General features: G+C 43.2%; 3 protein-coding genes and 1 non-coding gene across 10 annotated transcripts; 2 read left to right on the forward strand and 2 right to left on the reverse strand.

Moving 5' to 3' along the window:
* Positions 1-887: 887 nt before the first annotated feature.
* trnae-uuc lies at positions 888-959 on the reverse strand. The gene has a single exon. It is a non-coding gene; the product is annotated as a tRNA-Glu (tRNA).
* A 309-nt stretch (positions 960-1,268) lies between these two features.
* wbp4 (WW domain binding protein 4) lies at positions 1,269-4,559 on the forward strand. The gene is made up of 10 exons (XM_023329587.1): positions 1,269-1,386; positions 1,549-1,621; positions 1,730-1,792; positions 2,380-2,506; positions 2,577-2,792; positions 2,868-2,938; positions 3,027-3,102; positions 3,602-3,813; positions 3,887-4,119; positions 4,197-4,559. Coding segments are annotated over exons 1-10 (1,275 nt in total). The 5' UTR covers positions 1,269-1,384; the 3' UTR covers positions 4,399-4,559.
* Positions 2,992-8,813, reverse strand: mtrf1 (mitochondrial translation release factor 1). Of its 2 annotated transcripts, XM_023329586.1 has the most exons (10): positions 8,368-8,813; positions 8,188-8,279; positions 7,684-7,765; positions 7,388-7,495; positions 6,980-7,152; positions 6,797-6,914; positions 6,588-6,724; positions 5,627-5,725; positions 5,274-5,418; positions 2,992-3,082 (listed from the first exon to the last, which is right to left on the reverse strand). In XM_023329586.1, exons 1-9 carry the CDS (start codon positions 8,756-8,758, stop codon positions 5,293-5,295), a joined length of 1,326 nt encoding a protein of 441 aa, XP_023185354.1. In that variant the 5' UTR covers positions 8,759-8,813; the 3' UTR covers positions 2,992-3,082; positions 5,274-5,292. The 2 variants fall into 2 exon arrangements, with proteins under 2 accessions (XP_023185354.1, XP_023185353.1); XM_023329585.1 differs by lacking the exon at positions 2,992-3,082 and having other exon boundaries at positions 4,802-5,418.
* On the forward strand, positions 8,800-10,806 carry ccdc122 (coiled-coil domain containing 122). Of its 6 annotated transcripts, none has more exons than XM_023329592.1 (6): positions 8,800-9,030; positions 9,379-9,549; positions 9,636-10,030; positions 10,094-10,210; positions 10,277-10,350; positions 10,436-10,806. In XM_023329592.1, the coding sequence occupies exons 1-6, from the start codon at positions 9,006-9,008 to the stop codon at positions 10,512-10,514; spliced, it is 861 nt and encodes a 286-aa protein (XP_023185360.1). In that variant the 5' UTR covers positions 8,800-9,005; the 3' UTR covers positions 10,515-10,806. The 6 variants fall into 6 exon arrangements, with proteins under 6 accessions (XP_023185360.1, XP_023185359.1, XP_023185357.1 ...); XM_023329591.1 differs by having other exon boundaries at positions 10,440-10,806; XM_023329589.1 differs by having other exon boundaries at positions 9,636-10,210.
* Positions 10,807-16,341: the final 5,535 nt, after the last annotated feature.

Here is a 16,341-nt window from a genome sequence, read left to right on the forward strand (position 1 = left end):
TGCAATAAAAAAAATAATAATAATAATTTTTTTTAAAAAGGGCACGCAAGCCTTTTCACAGAAATAAACTGAAAGATTTTTTTTTTATTTCGCTTTCTTTTATATTTTGTGAGGTTTTTTTTTTTTAGCAGTATCATTAAAACAGAGAAAATGTTTTCATTGTGTATGACAATTACATTTGATCGTAGTGCGTTTTTTTCAGTTGTTCAGTTATTTCAGTTCACAATGTGAAATTTAAGCTATGTAGAATACTTTATTGTTATCAAAGGGAGATTAAATGTTGTAACTCGTATTAGTTAAGATTCTTCAACCAGTTATTATAGGTAGAGATGGCTGATGGAAGGAAAGTCTTCTGTAGTCGTCTGTATTACAGCGAATCTGAAAAAGCCTCTGACTGAAGACACTCTGTTTTCGCAAGACAGTCTCATGAGGAGGATGGTCCATTATTGGAAGCATTGGATATGCTTCCAATATCATCCTGAACATGGTATGGTACCATTATATGCCAATTCATATCTTGGCATATGTAGCTTTGTAAAGAAAAAGGTTTTTACATATAAATCTGCCTCCATGTCATGAAAGTATATTATGAGACAGATAACCTGTGAAAAAATAAGCTCCTCCATCTTCTCCTGCTGCTGTTGCCAGCTAAAGAAATGCGCCACTCTCAGTCAAAATCAACTAATTACAGCCAGGAGGAGTACGGAGAGGACATGGAGAGATATGCAAGAATAAAACCAAAGAGACGCACAGAATAAAAGTCATGTTTTTGACTTCGAAAGCAAGGACATGACAGTAATGCCTCAAACTGCAATATGTACATATGCACGAAAGTGCATCCTTAAGAATGTTGCTGAAAAAGGCAGCCATTCTGTAAAAAGCTAGTCTTCCCATACCGGGAGTCGAACCCGGGCCGCCTGGGTGAAAACCAGGAATCCTAGCCGCTAGACCATATGGGATTCATATACATTAATGCCTATCATTAAAAAACATGTCTAACGACACCATATGTCGTTTTTCACAGTATTTTCAAGTACACTACCAGGGTAAACGAGTAGTTGTTTTCGTATGCTCCACCAGGGGGAAGCACCTTATTGGTAATGTTACCTGATGTCAAACAAACGAGTCAAATGTTAAAAACCTACTTATGCTATTAGAAGCACTTACTTCCTTTTTGTACGTACTTTTTGTGTTTAGTCAGCCTTAAATGATTATTTAAACTTTATACATTATTTTCTTACTTGGACGCTTTTTTGGTTTGACGACGCATGATGACGCAATCACTAAAGGACAGTGTTGTGGTTGTTGAAATGTGGAAGGCAGTTGTATTCATATTCAGCTCGTTTTGACCAGTTTCTTCTTACTTAGACCACGCAGAACTGAAATGTACGTAATGGAAAAAAAACTCTCACGGGTTTCTACCTGTATGCATTTGTGACGTCAGGCCGGTTAAATATTCAGCGTTGTGTTTTACGTTAGCAACGAAGGCTAAAGCTAAACGACAGCGTGTTTCACTTCTTTAATTCAAGAACTTTGTGCCTTTTCCAGGGCGGATTATTGGAAGTCACAGCCGAGGAAATTCTGTCAGTACTGCAAGTGCTGGATTGCTGACAACAAGCCTGTGAGTATTACAGAAACATACATCGTTATCCCTTTATGGAGGTAATGCTGCTACTTCTAATGTTTGATCTAATCTTTGATGCTTCTACTTCCAATGTTTGTCTTGCAGAGCATCGAGTTCCATGAAAGAGGGAAGAATCACAAAGAAAATGTGGCTGCTAAAATTTCAGAGGTAAAAATGTTGATTTTATATTCATTTATGGGACAAATAACCAGTTAACACACATTGAGCACAAATACATTTGGGGTAAAAACAAATAGTAGTTGCTTTACTCGTGTTATAAAAGTTTAAACCGAAAATATTTTCCTGTCTTAATACTATAATATCTAGTATCAGTTCACAAACATACTCAGCTTGTGTTGTTATACAGAATCCAGTTTGGACTCTACTTGAGCAAAGCAATTATTATTTAATGAAAATGAAATCATTTTCATTTTGAATTGATAAAGTAGTTTTGAACCAACTTAAACTGAAGCATCGAGCCAGGAATACATTTTACTGACTGGAAAGAGACGGCAAGAAAATACAGGATATTGCCATGGATGCATAGTGAATGAAGAAAATATGTTGTTTCTATATTGCTGTTTAGAACTTGGATAAACATAAATAAACATTACAGATGATCAGCCAGAGAGAAAGTGCCTCATTTGGCATCATTCTCAGGACTGGCAGTAGAGATAAGCTCCACACTTCCACACTGTCCTGCTATTGGCCGACCAGCAGCAGCCGCTCATCTGTCTCCGCCCTTCACTGTGCAGATTAAGAAAAAGAGTGTTGAAAAGGCAAAGAAGGAGGAGCGGATGTCCAAGGAGTTTGCAGCGATGGAGGAGGCAGCGCTCAAGGCGTACGAGGAAGATCTGAAGAGGATGCAACGGGGATCAGATGGTAATTCAGCAACATGTTATTAAAAGTGTTTTTGCTTTTTATTTGGATTTCAATTGAGTGTGTTTTGCAGGATCGAGTTCTCCAGTTCGAGCAGCCTCTCAATATCAGCCTGTACCTCTGGTGGGAAGTCAGCCCAAAAAGCAGCAGCAGCAGCAGCAGAAGAAGACGAAGAAGAAGGGATGGAAGGCGAGCAGGAAGTCCAGAGAGGGACCGAGTGAGATGCAGGTTTGGGTGGAAGGCCAGAGCGATGAGGGACAGACCTACTACTACAACACCGTGACAGGAGGTGAGGCAGGTTGATGCAACAGAACCTCCTGCCGGAACCCCGAACCATTTCCGGCTTATTTCTCCTGTTCTGCAGTGTCTCAGTGGGAAAAACCCGAAGGTTTCCAGGGAGGAAGTTCAGCTTCTGCTCAGTCCCAGCAGTCTGAGGTAAATTCTGTCCTCAAGCTCTTGTTCCTGTGCAGCTTTACATTCTGCTTCCCGTTGAGCTCTACGTTCTGGTCCTGTTTCCCCTCAGAGTTCCTCGGGTTCTCCCTGGATGGAGGCTGTGAGTCCGGATGGCTACACGTACTTCTACAACACAAACACAGGAGGTGAGGGGGTCCCTGCCTAAGCCCGCTCCGTTTTGCTAGCTTCCATTAGTCATAAGTTTGATATTTAATTTTTGTTAGTTATAGTAGTGGCTTTTGTTTTTCATACTTTTGTTCATTTTAGGTGCAGAATTCAAAAAGGTCATAGTATTGTATTGTGATTATTATGAATACGTCGATTGGGTCATTTTTAAGAAACGTATTCAATTGTTGTTGAACAACCAGCTGACTCTGGTGTTTTCTCCAAACTTTGGCTGTCACTGTTTTGTGGACTAAGTGCAGACAGGAGTATGGAGTACTATAATTTCAGTATGTTTTAGTTTTATAAACACCAAATATAGTTCCAGTTATAGTTTTTCCCCCCATTAATTGCCATTTTTATTCATTTCATTTTACAAGAAGTTTTCTCCATTACAGTTTTCCTTGTTTCATTAGTTTTAGTTAACTATTATAACTTTGATCCAGAGGTCAACCGGGTCGGTTTTGTTCGTCTCCTCTTAAGAGTCCAGCTGGGAGAAGCCGGCGGACTTTCCTTCCAGTGAGGAACCAGAGACCCAGCAAGAGAAAGAGGAGAATGCAGGTGAGGAACTGGGTTCCCAGCCGGAGACGGCGCCTGCAGGGGAGGAGCGCTCCGAGTCCGACGGGTCGGCACCGGAGCTGCAGACGGTGGGAGAAGTGGATCCGGAGCCCAAAATCCCCAAAATCAACTTCAGGGTGAGATTAAATAAAGGCGACGCTCGGGCGAATTTTGAAAAGCGAGACCTGTGAGTTTAATTCTTGTTTTTAGAAGAGAAAAACAGAGGCTGAACCCTCGGAAGAAGAAGGCGAGGATAAAGAGGCAGGAGACGCTCTGGAAGAGGAAAAGAAAGAGACAAAACCAGAGGAAGCGGCGCAGAGGTCAGGACCCAAACCAGAGACAGTAGCACAGGTGGTGACAGTGGGAAGAACTCCAGTAAAAAGGCCCAGAGCAGCCAATCCGTACGGAGCCTGGGAACGGGTCCAGCAGAAACAGGATCCATTGTAAGTACCCCCAACCCGACACATGGAATGAAGTGGGCCACAGGTAATCAGCTGGTGTTTTCCTGTCTGCTTCCCAGTGCTAAAGTGGATTTACAGCTGCCCCAGACGGAGGAGAGCGCGGCCAGCACTCCGGCAGAACTCCCGCCGGAACCGAAACCCAAGTTCAAGGAACGTGTCATCACCTCTCTGGGAGAGGAGGGCGGACCCGCCTCATTCCGGAGGAACAAGACCCAAAACGGGAAGAACAGGAGCCTCCGGCAGAGAGACGACGACGACTGATTCCAGCAGAAGCTTTCAGATGGAGACTTTCCTGGAAGTAAAAGTTTCTAGGAACATGTCAATGGATTGATATGAACTTTTTTTAGGAGGTTTTTTTATTTTTCCGAATGTATGATAAGCAGGATTTGGCCAGATTAAAAACGTAATGTATTTCTTATGCACTGAAGTCGTGATTTTGAAGAGAGGTTAGTGAAACGTTCCTATAGTTTGGGATCTTATTACATGGAGACAATCCAACATGATCATTTTCCAGCAATTAGAAGGCAATGTAACCCACTCCAGGCCCAGCAGGGCTGTTGGCCTCTTGGCACAGACACACAGGGTGTGACGTGGGGAGTGTGTGTGTGTGTAGAGCTGATAGGTGTTTTCACCACACCCTGACTGGCAAATAACCAGAAAGGCAGACGGTTCAGCTTTAATACCAAAAAAAACAAAAAAAACATATGCAGCAGCATGGAGACGTGCGTCCCGATGTGGCGGGCCTGGTTCCAGATGTGATGGAGAGAAGTTCCCACTCGGTCTGGAATTTCATTGACCAGTTTTCCGGTTTGGGATAAGCATGGAGGGATAAGCATAAAGGGTGGAATCTGGTAGTGTAAAAGTTGCGTCCTCCACCTTTCCGGTCATCTTCTGTCCATCCGCTCGTCCGTTTGTAAAGGTTCACTGATTGCAGTTTTCTGGCCGATCATCCATCTTTAAGAAGTCTGACCTGCCAATTCTGATTTTCGTCAATGCAGATTTTTTTTTTTTTGTATAAATAGTTTCTGAGTCAGCAACAATGGGGTGACTTATTAAACGAAGACATCAATGTATCGGTGCACCCTTACTTCCTTTTTCATTGTCTACTTTTTCATTCATCAGTCCAGCTGCCCTACTTGTCTGTCCATCCGTCCGTCAGTCTGCAGGCTGTCCGGTCACAAAGCTGCCGATCTCTACCGCCTCCAGCAGAGCCTCCTGCTCTGAATGCTCCAGCAGGTCTGAGATCAGCTCCTCCAGCTCCTCCCCTCCTCTCATGAACTCCTGAAAACCAAATGCATGAGAGGTTTAGCTGGACACGAGTCACAAGTTCACCTTTTTCTGACTGCTGGTCAGAAACACAAACTGAAACCTGCTCTACACTCAGTCATCATCAAGTAGTGCGAACTTTACCCTAAGTTAACATTTCTTGTGATCAAATCAATTTTACAGGCAGACATAGGTAGATATTAACATTTGCTTCTTATCTGACCTTAATGTCTCTGGTGGTGTATCCTGTCCGGTGGTCGGTGACTCGATCCTGGCTGAAGTTGTAGGTGCGAATCCTCTCTGCCTGGCTGCGTGTGCCCACCTTGATAACAGAGAAAAGCTGAGCTTTGACTAGGCCTGGAACTTCCCGGTATTTTATTCAGGTAGCACAGTGGAATCTTTCTTCCACTCCAACAAACGAAATGTACGTGCACCTTCAAATTTTAAAGAACCGACAGAGAGACTCCTTCAAACTTTTAGAGCAGGGGTGTCGAACTCATTTTCATTTTGGGCCACATCAAAAATCTAAAGGGCCGCTTGTCCCAGGATGTATTGATAAAACTAACGCAAATGTCAAAATATCAACAAATAGCTGTTTGTTTTCAGCATGCAGTTAGTGTTTCTTAAAATGAAATCATATTTAACATCTTTTCACAATGATGAGTCCATTCAGGATTTTGCGATTGTTTTGGTGTTTTTTTTTTTTAGCAACCAAAATCACAGATTTTCTGGCGCCATTTAGAGGTATTTTAAGAACTTTTTATGATATTTGTGCTAATGTATGAGGTTAAATGTGACTTTTTATCAATCGCCATGTCGATCCCAGAGTATAACGTGACGTCAAGTAAGGCTGAGGCAGCAGTCATCTAAACTCAATGTTTTTGGCCAATTTTGAGAAAAATTTGCAGTAAAAGTCAAAAAAAAAAAAAAAAGGGGGAATCTGTAAATTTTGAGTGAGTTTTGCAGATTTGTTGAAAGACTGGAGGGACTTATTAATGTAATTAGGAGTTTTTGGTGTTTGTTTCTTGTTTTTCTGGAATGCTGTATTTGATTCCTGCCAAAAATGTTCTGGTGTCCAAATAATTCTGTTTTAGTCTCATCGGTCCAAAGAACATCTTCCTTAGGGTGATGTTCTCTCTGGAGAACTTTTGTCTGGTCATTCAGATTCTCAACGGTGTCCTGACCTGCTGCTTTCGCGCCGTGTGCCTTTGCTCGGTCTCCTTGCCCATCACGCTCTGGTAGAGTTTGGCCCTCAACATGCGCATGGCCGTGTCTCTGTTCTGCAGCTGCGAGCGCGTCTGCTGGCACTCGGACGCCATTCCTGTTGGGACTGACATGTTTATAGCTGGAACGGCTCCTCAGTAACTTCAGGAAGACCTCTGGCAGACCGGACCTGTAGGAAGGTGAACTATCCGCACGGCGCTGTCCGTCGTGTTGACACTCTGGCCGCCAGGGCCCCGTGATCTGAACGTGTCGATCCGCAGATCCTTTGGGTCAATGTGGACGTCCAGCTACAGAGAGAGTTTGAGGTTAGCGTCAGAGAGAGAGAGAAGCGAGGTAAACGTTTGGGGTGTACCTCCACTGGCTGCGGCAGGATGATGACCGACATAGTTCCAGTGTGGATCCGCTGCATCCTGGATGAGAGGCCCACCTCAGGGATCCTCTGAACCCGGTGTGTTCCTCCTTCATGTTTCAGGTGCATGTACACATTATCCCCGGCTATCCTGACTGCCGCATGGTGCAGTCCACCTAAAGACAGCCAACTGTCATTGCTCTGTGTATCTGAGCACAGTAAAGATTGACTATGATCAATCAAACCCAATCGGAAGAGAGACTGTTGCATTTAGTCCATTTTCAAGCCTAGTTAAGCAATGTTGGCCACACAACTTTAGGATTGTTTTTTTTTTTTTTACTGAAATGCAAACAAAAATCTAATTGGTATCACTGGTGCTATTATTAAACTCTTTCGGTTGGGTAACCTTACCGTACTCTGCAGGCGAGTAGTTCAGAACCTCAAAGTCCCAGTTCTTGTAACAAGCAAAGCCTCGGTACATGTCAAACATTTCCCTGGTGAACTGCTGGCAGACGTCACCTGAAACGGAGTCAAGAATCATCGTTTGAGAACCAAAGGTTAACCGATTTTCATTTTCATTCGTGGATTTTTCAATATTAAAGCAGTGATGGATCTTGTTGCTGCCAAAGAAAACGTGGAAAATGAAATGAAGGAACCAGAATTTGATGCTCGAAAGCCAAGGAAAATAGGCCTGTTTTCTTTCCTACCTCCTGTTGTTCGTCCCGAGACAATCTCCAGCACAACGTCGCTTGGGTCGAGAGGGTCAACGGGCACAAGAGCTTTGATTAACTGGAGCGGAAATACAGTTTTAAGTATGACAACAGGAAGAGCTGGTTGGGGTCAAATCGTACAGTTTTACATCATATCTGAGTTTCAACTGATGTTTCTTCTGCTCGATGCCTCTGTGCCCCTTACTGGCGTACCGCAAGGATCCATTCTGAGCTACTATCTAATCATTAAATGTTGGCTTTGGGTTCCATCTTTAGAAAGCACAATATACCTTCCACTGGTTGGCTAATGGTGGACAGACATACCTGAAACCAGTCAGCATCAGGTATTATGCTGGTAACGGTGTTTTAGCTTGGAACCACAGGTTTGTTTCCTGTTTTTTTACAGCTCCTACTGATATTAATGTGTTGAATGCAAAAAAAAATAAAAAATAAACACTGACCTTGACATTAAAGCTCTGTAGATGTTTGCACGGGACTCACGTGTTTTCTCAAGGTCAGAATGTTGCTGCAGATCTGCGCCTCCTCCTCTCTGAGCAGCTGGATCAGGTTTGGATCTCCATCCTCAGTACCGGCTGAGTATGCACAAGTTCAAAATGAACCAAAGACACGAATATCCCACCCCTACGTTTAGGAATACGAAAGGTTTCAGTCACTACTCACTGCGCAGAAGCGAAAGGACTTCCTCCAAGTCTTTCTGGGCTTGCTCGATGCTCCCAAACAGACCAGCAACAGGCAGCAGCTCTGTGTGCGTCTTCAGCAGCGCTTTCCTGTCTGAATCACAGAGGTGATCGTGTCGTAGCTTCCGGCTGACGTCTCTGTGTTGCTCCATCAGTTTCTGCAGGTACCTCTGAACTGAGTTGTTGTTGTACAAATCCCCTGCATCGCAATGCGAAAGGCGTTTTGGGACCGCATTGGTGCCTCCGAGCTGCACCTCTGTAAAGTTCGCATATCTTAGCCTGCTGTGGCCCTTCGGGGCCCCCCACGGAAACCCACGGCGTGAAAGTACACGGCTGCGGCGACAGCACAGTCCGAACCAGCGAGGGGGAAACATTTCAGCTCATTTTTAGGAGCCCCGGTGAGGAAGAAAATGTTGCTTCCGGCGCGCGCTGATGACGCAAGCACACACCGGAAGTAGCCGGAATTCTAGCAATAAAAACTTCTGGGAAATGTAGTTTTATCTTTGGGTTATAGTAGGCGCTTATCTGTGTCCTCCTAATCAGTCTCTTTGTTTTCATCGGTTACATAAAGTTGTGATAAATAAGTCAGAAAGCGTTGTAGGGTTCCGTGTTCGCAACAAAATGTCGGAATTCCCGGATAACAAAGGTTAGGAAATAATATTGCAAAAATGCTGAAGTAAATATTGGAATGTTAACAAATATATTTTTTTTTACCAAGCAGGTTTAAATATTAGCCTAATATTTCTTAGCCGACTAGCATATTAGCTTCACGACTAACGGGCAATACGGAAACAATTACATTTCAGTTCAAATTTGTGGTACAAACTCAAACTCTGGCTATATTGCACACATCATATTTCACCTCGACCGGAAAATATATATATGAAAAGTATTCACGCATGAAGTGTTTTCATTTCTAGTCCAGCTGGAACAGAAAAAAGAAAGTTGGCTTAACACGCGATTTGAGGTGTTTTATTTATGGTGACGTGTTCAGGCTCCCAGGAATCCTGTGGGTTTTCACTAACCAAGGCAGTGGAGGATGTCAGTCAGCGCAGCCACACCCAGACCGAGACCCTGAGAGAGAAACAGAAAACTCTGAAATCCCTGCAGGTACAACTTCACCATTTGTCTGATGAAACTTTGCTCACAGGCGACTTTTGGACGGGTATGAATACTTTTGCGAGCCACTGCAGTTCTGCAGTGTCTGTCATATCGTGCTGTTATGATTCAGTGCATTTCTATTGAAGGCAGCTCTGGATGCCGTTGAAAAGGAAATTCCACATGTGGAGCGCCGGCTGAGGTCCAGGTGGAGAGAAATCCGCCTGCTGGACGGAGAGATGGAGCATCTGGAGAAGCAGAGAGCGCTGCTGCAGGACCGCTGTGCCGGCATCAACAAGGAGAACGTAAAGCTGAACGTGCTCTTGCAGGACGAGGAGGAGTCCGCCCGGTCCGCTCTGGAAAAATTCAGCGCGTACAGGAACAAGATGAAAGGCCACAAAGACGCCGTCCTGCAGGCTGCGAGCCAGACGGAGGCCCACAGGGAGCTGACGGAGAACCGGATGCTGGTCTTGAAGCTGAGGCAGGAGAAGGAACAGCTCCAGGAGGATCTTCAAAACCCAAACGGGATAACCCTGCAAACGGCTAAGGTGCAAAACATACACAAAACGATTTTAAAAGTAGTTGGTTTTTGTAAATGTTCTTCTGTCCAGGAGGAAATCGATGCCCTGAAGAGAGAGATCTCTGAGTGGAAGACAGCCATCGCCGAAGGAAGGGAACAACTGAAGAAAGAGTTTGAGATTCATGCAAAGCTAAAGAGAGATATCGAGGTACAGCAGAGGATTGAATTATCCCCCGAAATGAAAACGTTTCACTGATGATTTTCTCTCCTTCAGATCCAAACCAGGCGCTATGAAGCCATCGCCAAGCGGCTGCGCTGCCAGCTCAGCAGGGTCCAGGCCGTACACAGGTAAAGCCATCGCCCCAAAGTCATCTATTTCCTCTTTACGTGAAACAAAACGTTAAAGATAATCAAACCGTCTCGTTTTTTTCAGGCAGACTTTGGATGAAATTTTCCACCTGCAGAAGCAGCTGGCTGAGTTCAAGGGGCAGCAGCATTCTTCACAAGGTTGAAGATGTTTAAAGTACAACATTATGTTTGTCTAATCTGGGTTATTTGTTCTGCTGGAGGACACATTTAGGCATTTAAGATACTTGCTACTTATAGAACGGTTAGATTTTTTGTTCCTCGTGTTGAACAGGTGGGGGCAGCGCCCTCCAGTAAATCTCTAGCTGCGGCTTCTGATGCGTTTTGTCATGTTCTGTGTTTATGCAAACCGCTAATGGCCTCGATTTGAGCTTTGCCGAATCCAACCGCTAATCCACTGAGAATTTATTGAATAAAGACACGTTCATCTCCTGTGTGTATTGGTGTCGACGCGAGCAGAGCGTGAGATGGGATTTCGGCTCGAGCGATGGCAGAAAATCAGTCCCTGCAGAACAGAGTTTGAGGCACAACAAAAGCCACGTGTCCACTGTAGCTGACGAGGCAGTGAAGTTTGTTTTGGAACACACCGTTCCAGCTCCTCTTCCAGCTTCTGCTCCACTAAGTGGCTTGACGGCTGCGAAGTGGCAGTTCCTCCGTCCCACGGTCCAGGGTAGGACTTCTTTGGCACAGCAATGCAACGATTGCTCAGCATTTTTAAGAACCGAGTCCACACCATGCAGACTGAAGAGAGAAAATTAAACGTTTCGTCAAAAATGGACAGAGATGTCATGTTGAAAAGCTTTTACAAGTGCTAAAATGTCCTATTTTTTTTAAAAAGTGGAGGAAACAAACATTTTAAAACAAGTCAGGAGTCGAGGAGTCAAAGTTATCTTACCATTTAGATAGCAGTTTTTAAAAGTGTTTGGCATTTGAGTTTCAATTAGAAACAAAAACAAAGCAAAATTGCTGGCAGGTAGCATTTAGGTTGAAATCTAATAACCAAGTTTGCATGTAGCTAGCTAAGTTTGGCATAGCTGCAGCACTTTAGTTAACTTTCAAAAACAACTTGTTTAGCTAAACTGTTGGACCTAAAAACAGTGAGCTAGCATTTGGTACAACTTAGCATTTTGTATTTCAGTGAGGCTTAAGAAATAAGTTCTTTAAAAAGAAGTTGGTATTTAAATTAGACTTCAAAACAAGTTAAGCATTTGAAATTTAGGTTTGCATTTAAATGCAAGTGACTTGGGCGTATTAGGATGCATTAAAAACAAAATGAGCTAGTACAATTTGGCATTTGGGTTGGCATTTTAAAAATAGCATTTAAGTAAACATTTAAAAATGCAAGTTAGCGTTTCTGTTTAAGTTAAAAAAATAAAATAAAATGATTAAGTATATAGCATTTAAAAGTATTTAAAAATTGATTCATTTTATTAAGGTTGTCTTTAAAAATAAATGAACTTATTAATAAATCAACTTGCTATTCTATTGTTCCTTTAGCATTTTTGAGTTGTTGTCTTTTTTGTTTTCCTTTTCTTTTATGATTTCACCTTTAAGCCAGCTATTTAAAGACAATCTAGCAGTGTACTCTAACCAAAATATTTCAAACTTATTTGTGACCTATAACCCCGGAGCAAAGACGAGAAGAGCTTCTGAAAAGAGCGGATGAAACAGGAAGGGGAGCCGAACACGAGCCGAAAGGCCACTCAGAGGTGAAGAAGTCATTTCTACAAAAAGCAACATAACAGCATCACGTGTCAGTGATATTTCTTGCACTTCGCAAAATAAGTGGCATCATGAGGAAAGGACATTACGTTGACATATTGAAGCAACGTCTAATGACAACCAGGAAGGTAAAAGCACAAGGAGGTCTTAAAAATGGACGATAGTTTGAATCATTTAAATTGAAGTGGTATTCTGCCAGCTGGTATTCGGTTGTGTTTATAGTACCAGACCCTGGCTGAGCTCCTGTCAACGGCCGGCCTGACAGTCCCTGGACACCGCTCTGCCATGGGCCTCCTCTTAGACTACCTACAACCTTCTAGCATGAATAGAAACAAACTGCAAGTGAATTCGGTTTGTTCTCTCTAAATAGTCCAACCACATGCCTGCACGCTTCCGCCCACAGTCTCGTTTGTCCACGCGCGAACCGCGAAGGACTATTTTTACTTCCTCGTTGACACAAATTAAATGAACGTGGTGACGAAAAATAAGGGAGATGGTAAATGTTCCCATGCGATGAGGAGCAGGGAGTTCCTTGACTCCCATTTACATAATCCCACTCCCATGACACATTTGTCATAAGGCATTTTGATTTGTGTGAACTTTGTTTGAGCCCAGCAAAGCCTAAATGTTTTAGGCAGGCCAGGACACTCAGAGGTGCTGAAACACTGCAACAGAACAACACACACAAAAAAACAACCAATGCGCCATATTTGGCACATACAGGATAGAGAGACGGCACGAGGACCAGTATCATCATTTTAAAAAAAGACATGAATCACGAAACCAGCGTTTTGGAAATTGATCCCGCTCTGTGATCCGGTTTCAAAAAAATGGTCCTTTCTGGTCTCCCGAAACGCTGGATCCGAGCGGAGGCCCGGGCCTGAGCCGGTGAAAAAAACGTTTGCGTCGGACACACCTGAAATCGTGGGGTCAGAATTTTCACAGCAGAGGCGCGTTCATTGTCCGCAGCAATACAAAACACAAAACATGTAGGGTTCCCTGAAACACCGTTTTAGTGTTGAGTTGGCCGGGGCACCCATCGTTAAAAATAATCCCGTTTAAAACAAACAAAACATCCTGTGTGGGAATGTGTATGATTAGGGGTGTGTGTGGGTGTGTGTGTGTGTGTGTGTGTGCGTGTGTGTGTGTGTGGTACTTTTCTAGCTGTGTGGAAACACTCTGGCTAGCTGCCCTGTGCTTGTTAAAGTGAAGCTGAGTAAAAGCAAAGCACACGCCTCCAGGTCTGTTCTTCTAGTAATAAATTCTTTGAATCTGTGAGGTGAAGCACTTTCCTGCTGATAACAATTCAGGAAAACAGTAGGAGGGTGTTTTTAATTAGCTTTTCCCATTGAAGGATTCCAGTTTGGCTTTCGACTTTGTCTTCAGGGTAAATGTAATCTTTGACTTCGGTCTTCTGGCGTGTTGGTAAACAGAAACATTACCTGGAAGTAAAAACTTAAAACACGACCACAGATAAGCGTCACAAGAGTTTTCAGTCTTTTTGACATCACAGATATTTTATCCATTTTTGTCACTGCAAGCAAACGACGCATTGCTTGTTCAGACTGGTTTTTACTCCTTATGGTATGTCGATGGTTCTTCTCGGAATTCAGTTTTTTTTTTTTTTTGTTTTTTTTTTAACCAGGTTTTATTTCAAAAAGAAACCCACAAAACCCTGCGACCTCCCTCCTGGAAAAGGACAGGCACTATCGGGAACTGTGCTTTCCTTCATATCATCTTCCACCTCCATGAACAGGTGTTGTAATATTGCTGTAACAGAAGTTTTAGGAAAATAATTTTTGGCATAACTTTAAAGCTATAAGGTGGTGGTGGGGTTTACCCTTGGTGCCTCCAACCCCGAGAAATCATTGAGTTCAGTTGGAGAATTTTAATAAACACATAAACAACCATGCAGTCTACAAAAAAATGACAAGCTTCTGACCTGGAAGGCGCTTTGGAATTATTTTACTGTTGTAGACAAAAAAAAATGTAGTGAGGGATCATTTTAAATGAAAAATGAAAATGCTTTATTCAGGCAGTAACTTTGGTTCATAGTATTTAGTTTGAAGGACGACATGTTTTCCTGAATGGTTTGTCCAGACAGCCACCTGGTAACTGGTGGCCTTATCCTCTCCTGAGCTGTTGTGAACAAGCACCAGATGAATGTAACACGGCGTCTGTTTTCTCTTCTAGGAAAAAAAAATGGATTGTTTCAGCTGAATATCTCAATTTCCGCATAAACCTGCGTTTCCCCTCTGACCTGAACTGCTCGATTGTGGCTTTAAAGCTTTGAAAAACGTCCAGGGAAACCACCGGACAGTCAGTGTCGGTGTGGCTTTACCACCAGGGAGCGAAGAGTTTATTCGCCATACTTTGTTTGGAAAAGGAAGGTCCTGGTTCAGGAAGCAGTAATCCTGACTGGCGAGTGCTGGGAAGTGTGGGGTGACACGATGTTTACCAGGGTGGAGAAATGAAAAAGAGAAACCTCTGTGACCTCTGCAGGCGTCTAATTGCTCCCAATGGACCTTGTTGGACTAAACAGCATTAGAACACTGGTGTGGGTCAACTTTAAACATTCTCTATGCACACGTTGGTGCTCTGGGGTCAGATGTTAAGAACGAACAATTAGCAGGTGGCTAAACATTTAAACGAGCCCAGCGGGTGAAGATTGTCTGTTCCTAGGAGCTGAGCTGTGTTCTCCGGATCGGAATTACAGAGAAACCGGATTGAGGCGTACTCCGGGGCGTGGCTCAGGCGCTGCCGTCTGAGCAGTGTTTGTATTTGCACGGACAAGACATGCTGGCTATGGCTGAGTTTCAGGAATGTGGGATGAAAGTGTTGAAGCTGTGACGTGGATATGCAGTTTTCCAGGTGTAATAAAGGAAGCCCTTGACGTTCAGCACGTGACGGAGCTGCACCCTGCTCCACCTGAGTTGCGCAAACACAATCTCCTTTACCGGCAAGAGCTGAGCGCTTCCGTCTTGCTTCGTAAAATCAAATGTTGGGCTGCATATTCAGATTAAAGATGAGCTCATGTTGTGTCAGGGATCATAAATCATTTTCAGGATGTAAATGTTATTATATATTCTCCAAATGTGTTTCTCCAGGCTTTTAGTCGGTGCCACCCAAATGAGTCAAACGGTTTCAGCATCAGCATTACATCTTCATGTACTTTTAAATTGACATTTAACTCTAAAGTCTCTTTTCTCAAAAGTCCAATTTCTCATCTAACTGCTCAGACAAAACAACATTTACTAGGAATCTAATTGTAGCAACTTTACTGGTTTTCCTAATTAAATGGGATCATTTAATTTTAATGTCTAGGTTTCTGAAGGAGCCTGACACGAATGACCGCACCGACAAGTTTTTAAGGGGGAACAATCATTTATTTCAAACGTTAAGAACAAAGAAATGCAAATAGTCGGCTGCACAGACAAATCTGCGTCACAGAAAACAACTTTAGTCATAAGGGCACTGAGTTCCACTTCAGCAAAATCAAATATGTTCAAAAGTTAGAATCCGTTACAGGTCAATCAGAATCGGAGTCAGAAAGCTCGGCTAATTCTCTACACAAGGATCCTCATCATCACAGTTTTCACGGGAATATGAAATAACCACAAAACTAAACATCTGGGGGGTAAAAACAATACTGAACATTTATTTCAATTATGAGAACGAATTGTTTATCTTTAGCTACGGATTCTATCTGCACCAATAGATAACGGTGAAGCAATTATTTGTTTCGCTCTTAACAGGACAATGCACACGGAATTATGAAACGGAACAATCCCTGGTTTTCAAAGTGTAAATGGGTCCAAAGTTGCTTCATGAACAAGTGTCTAGCTCTCCGAAGAAGACATTATTTACATTTCCTCATCAAATGTAAACAAAACTGGAGAGTCGTCGTCAGATTTTAGCGGTTGTAGGATTTCTCTTTTGTATCTTTGGCTAAAGACCACAAGTCATTTCTCCCACTAGTGCTGGACTCATGCATTTGTTTTGGTTGTATTTACCCAGAATACTCTGTATGATAGTACGGTTAATGCGCTTGGAGCTGCCTTCGCTCCGCTTGGCGTTCACATATCCGTTCAAACCAAAGCAGAGTTCACTTCGACCAAAACCCAGACCGAGGTTCGCAGGCGAACCGGAGTTTGCCCTTTAGGTTCGATTGCACATTCACACCTCCCCAACCGCACCAGACTCTCTAGGCAAACAAGCTGGATTTTGATTAAAGAGGAATAGGCATGGCTG

The sequence above is a fragment of the Xiphophorus maculatus genome, chromosome 24, assembly GCF_002775205.1.
Source record: "Xiphophorus maculatus strain JP 163 A chromosome 24, X_maculatus-5.0-male, whole genome shotgun sequence".
NCBI lineage: Eukaryota > Metazoa > Chordata > Actinopteri > Cyprinodontiformes > Poeciliidae > Xiphophorus > Xiphophorus maculatus.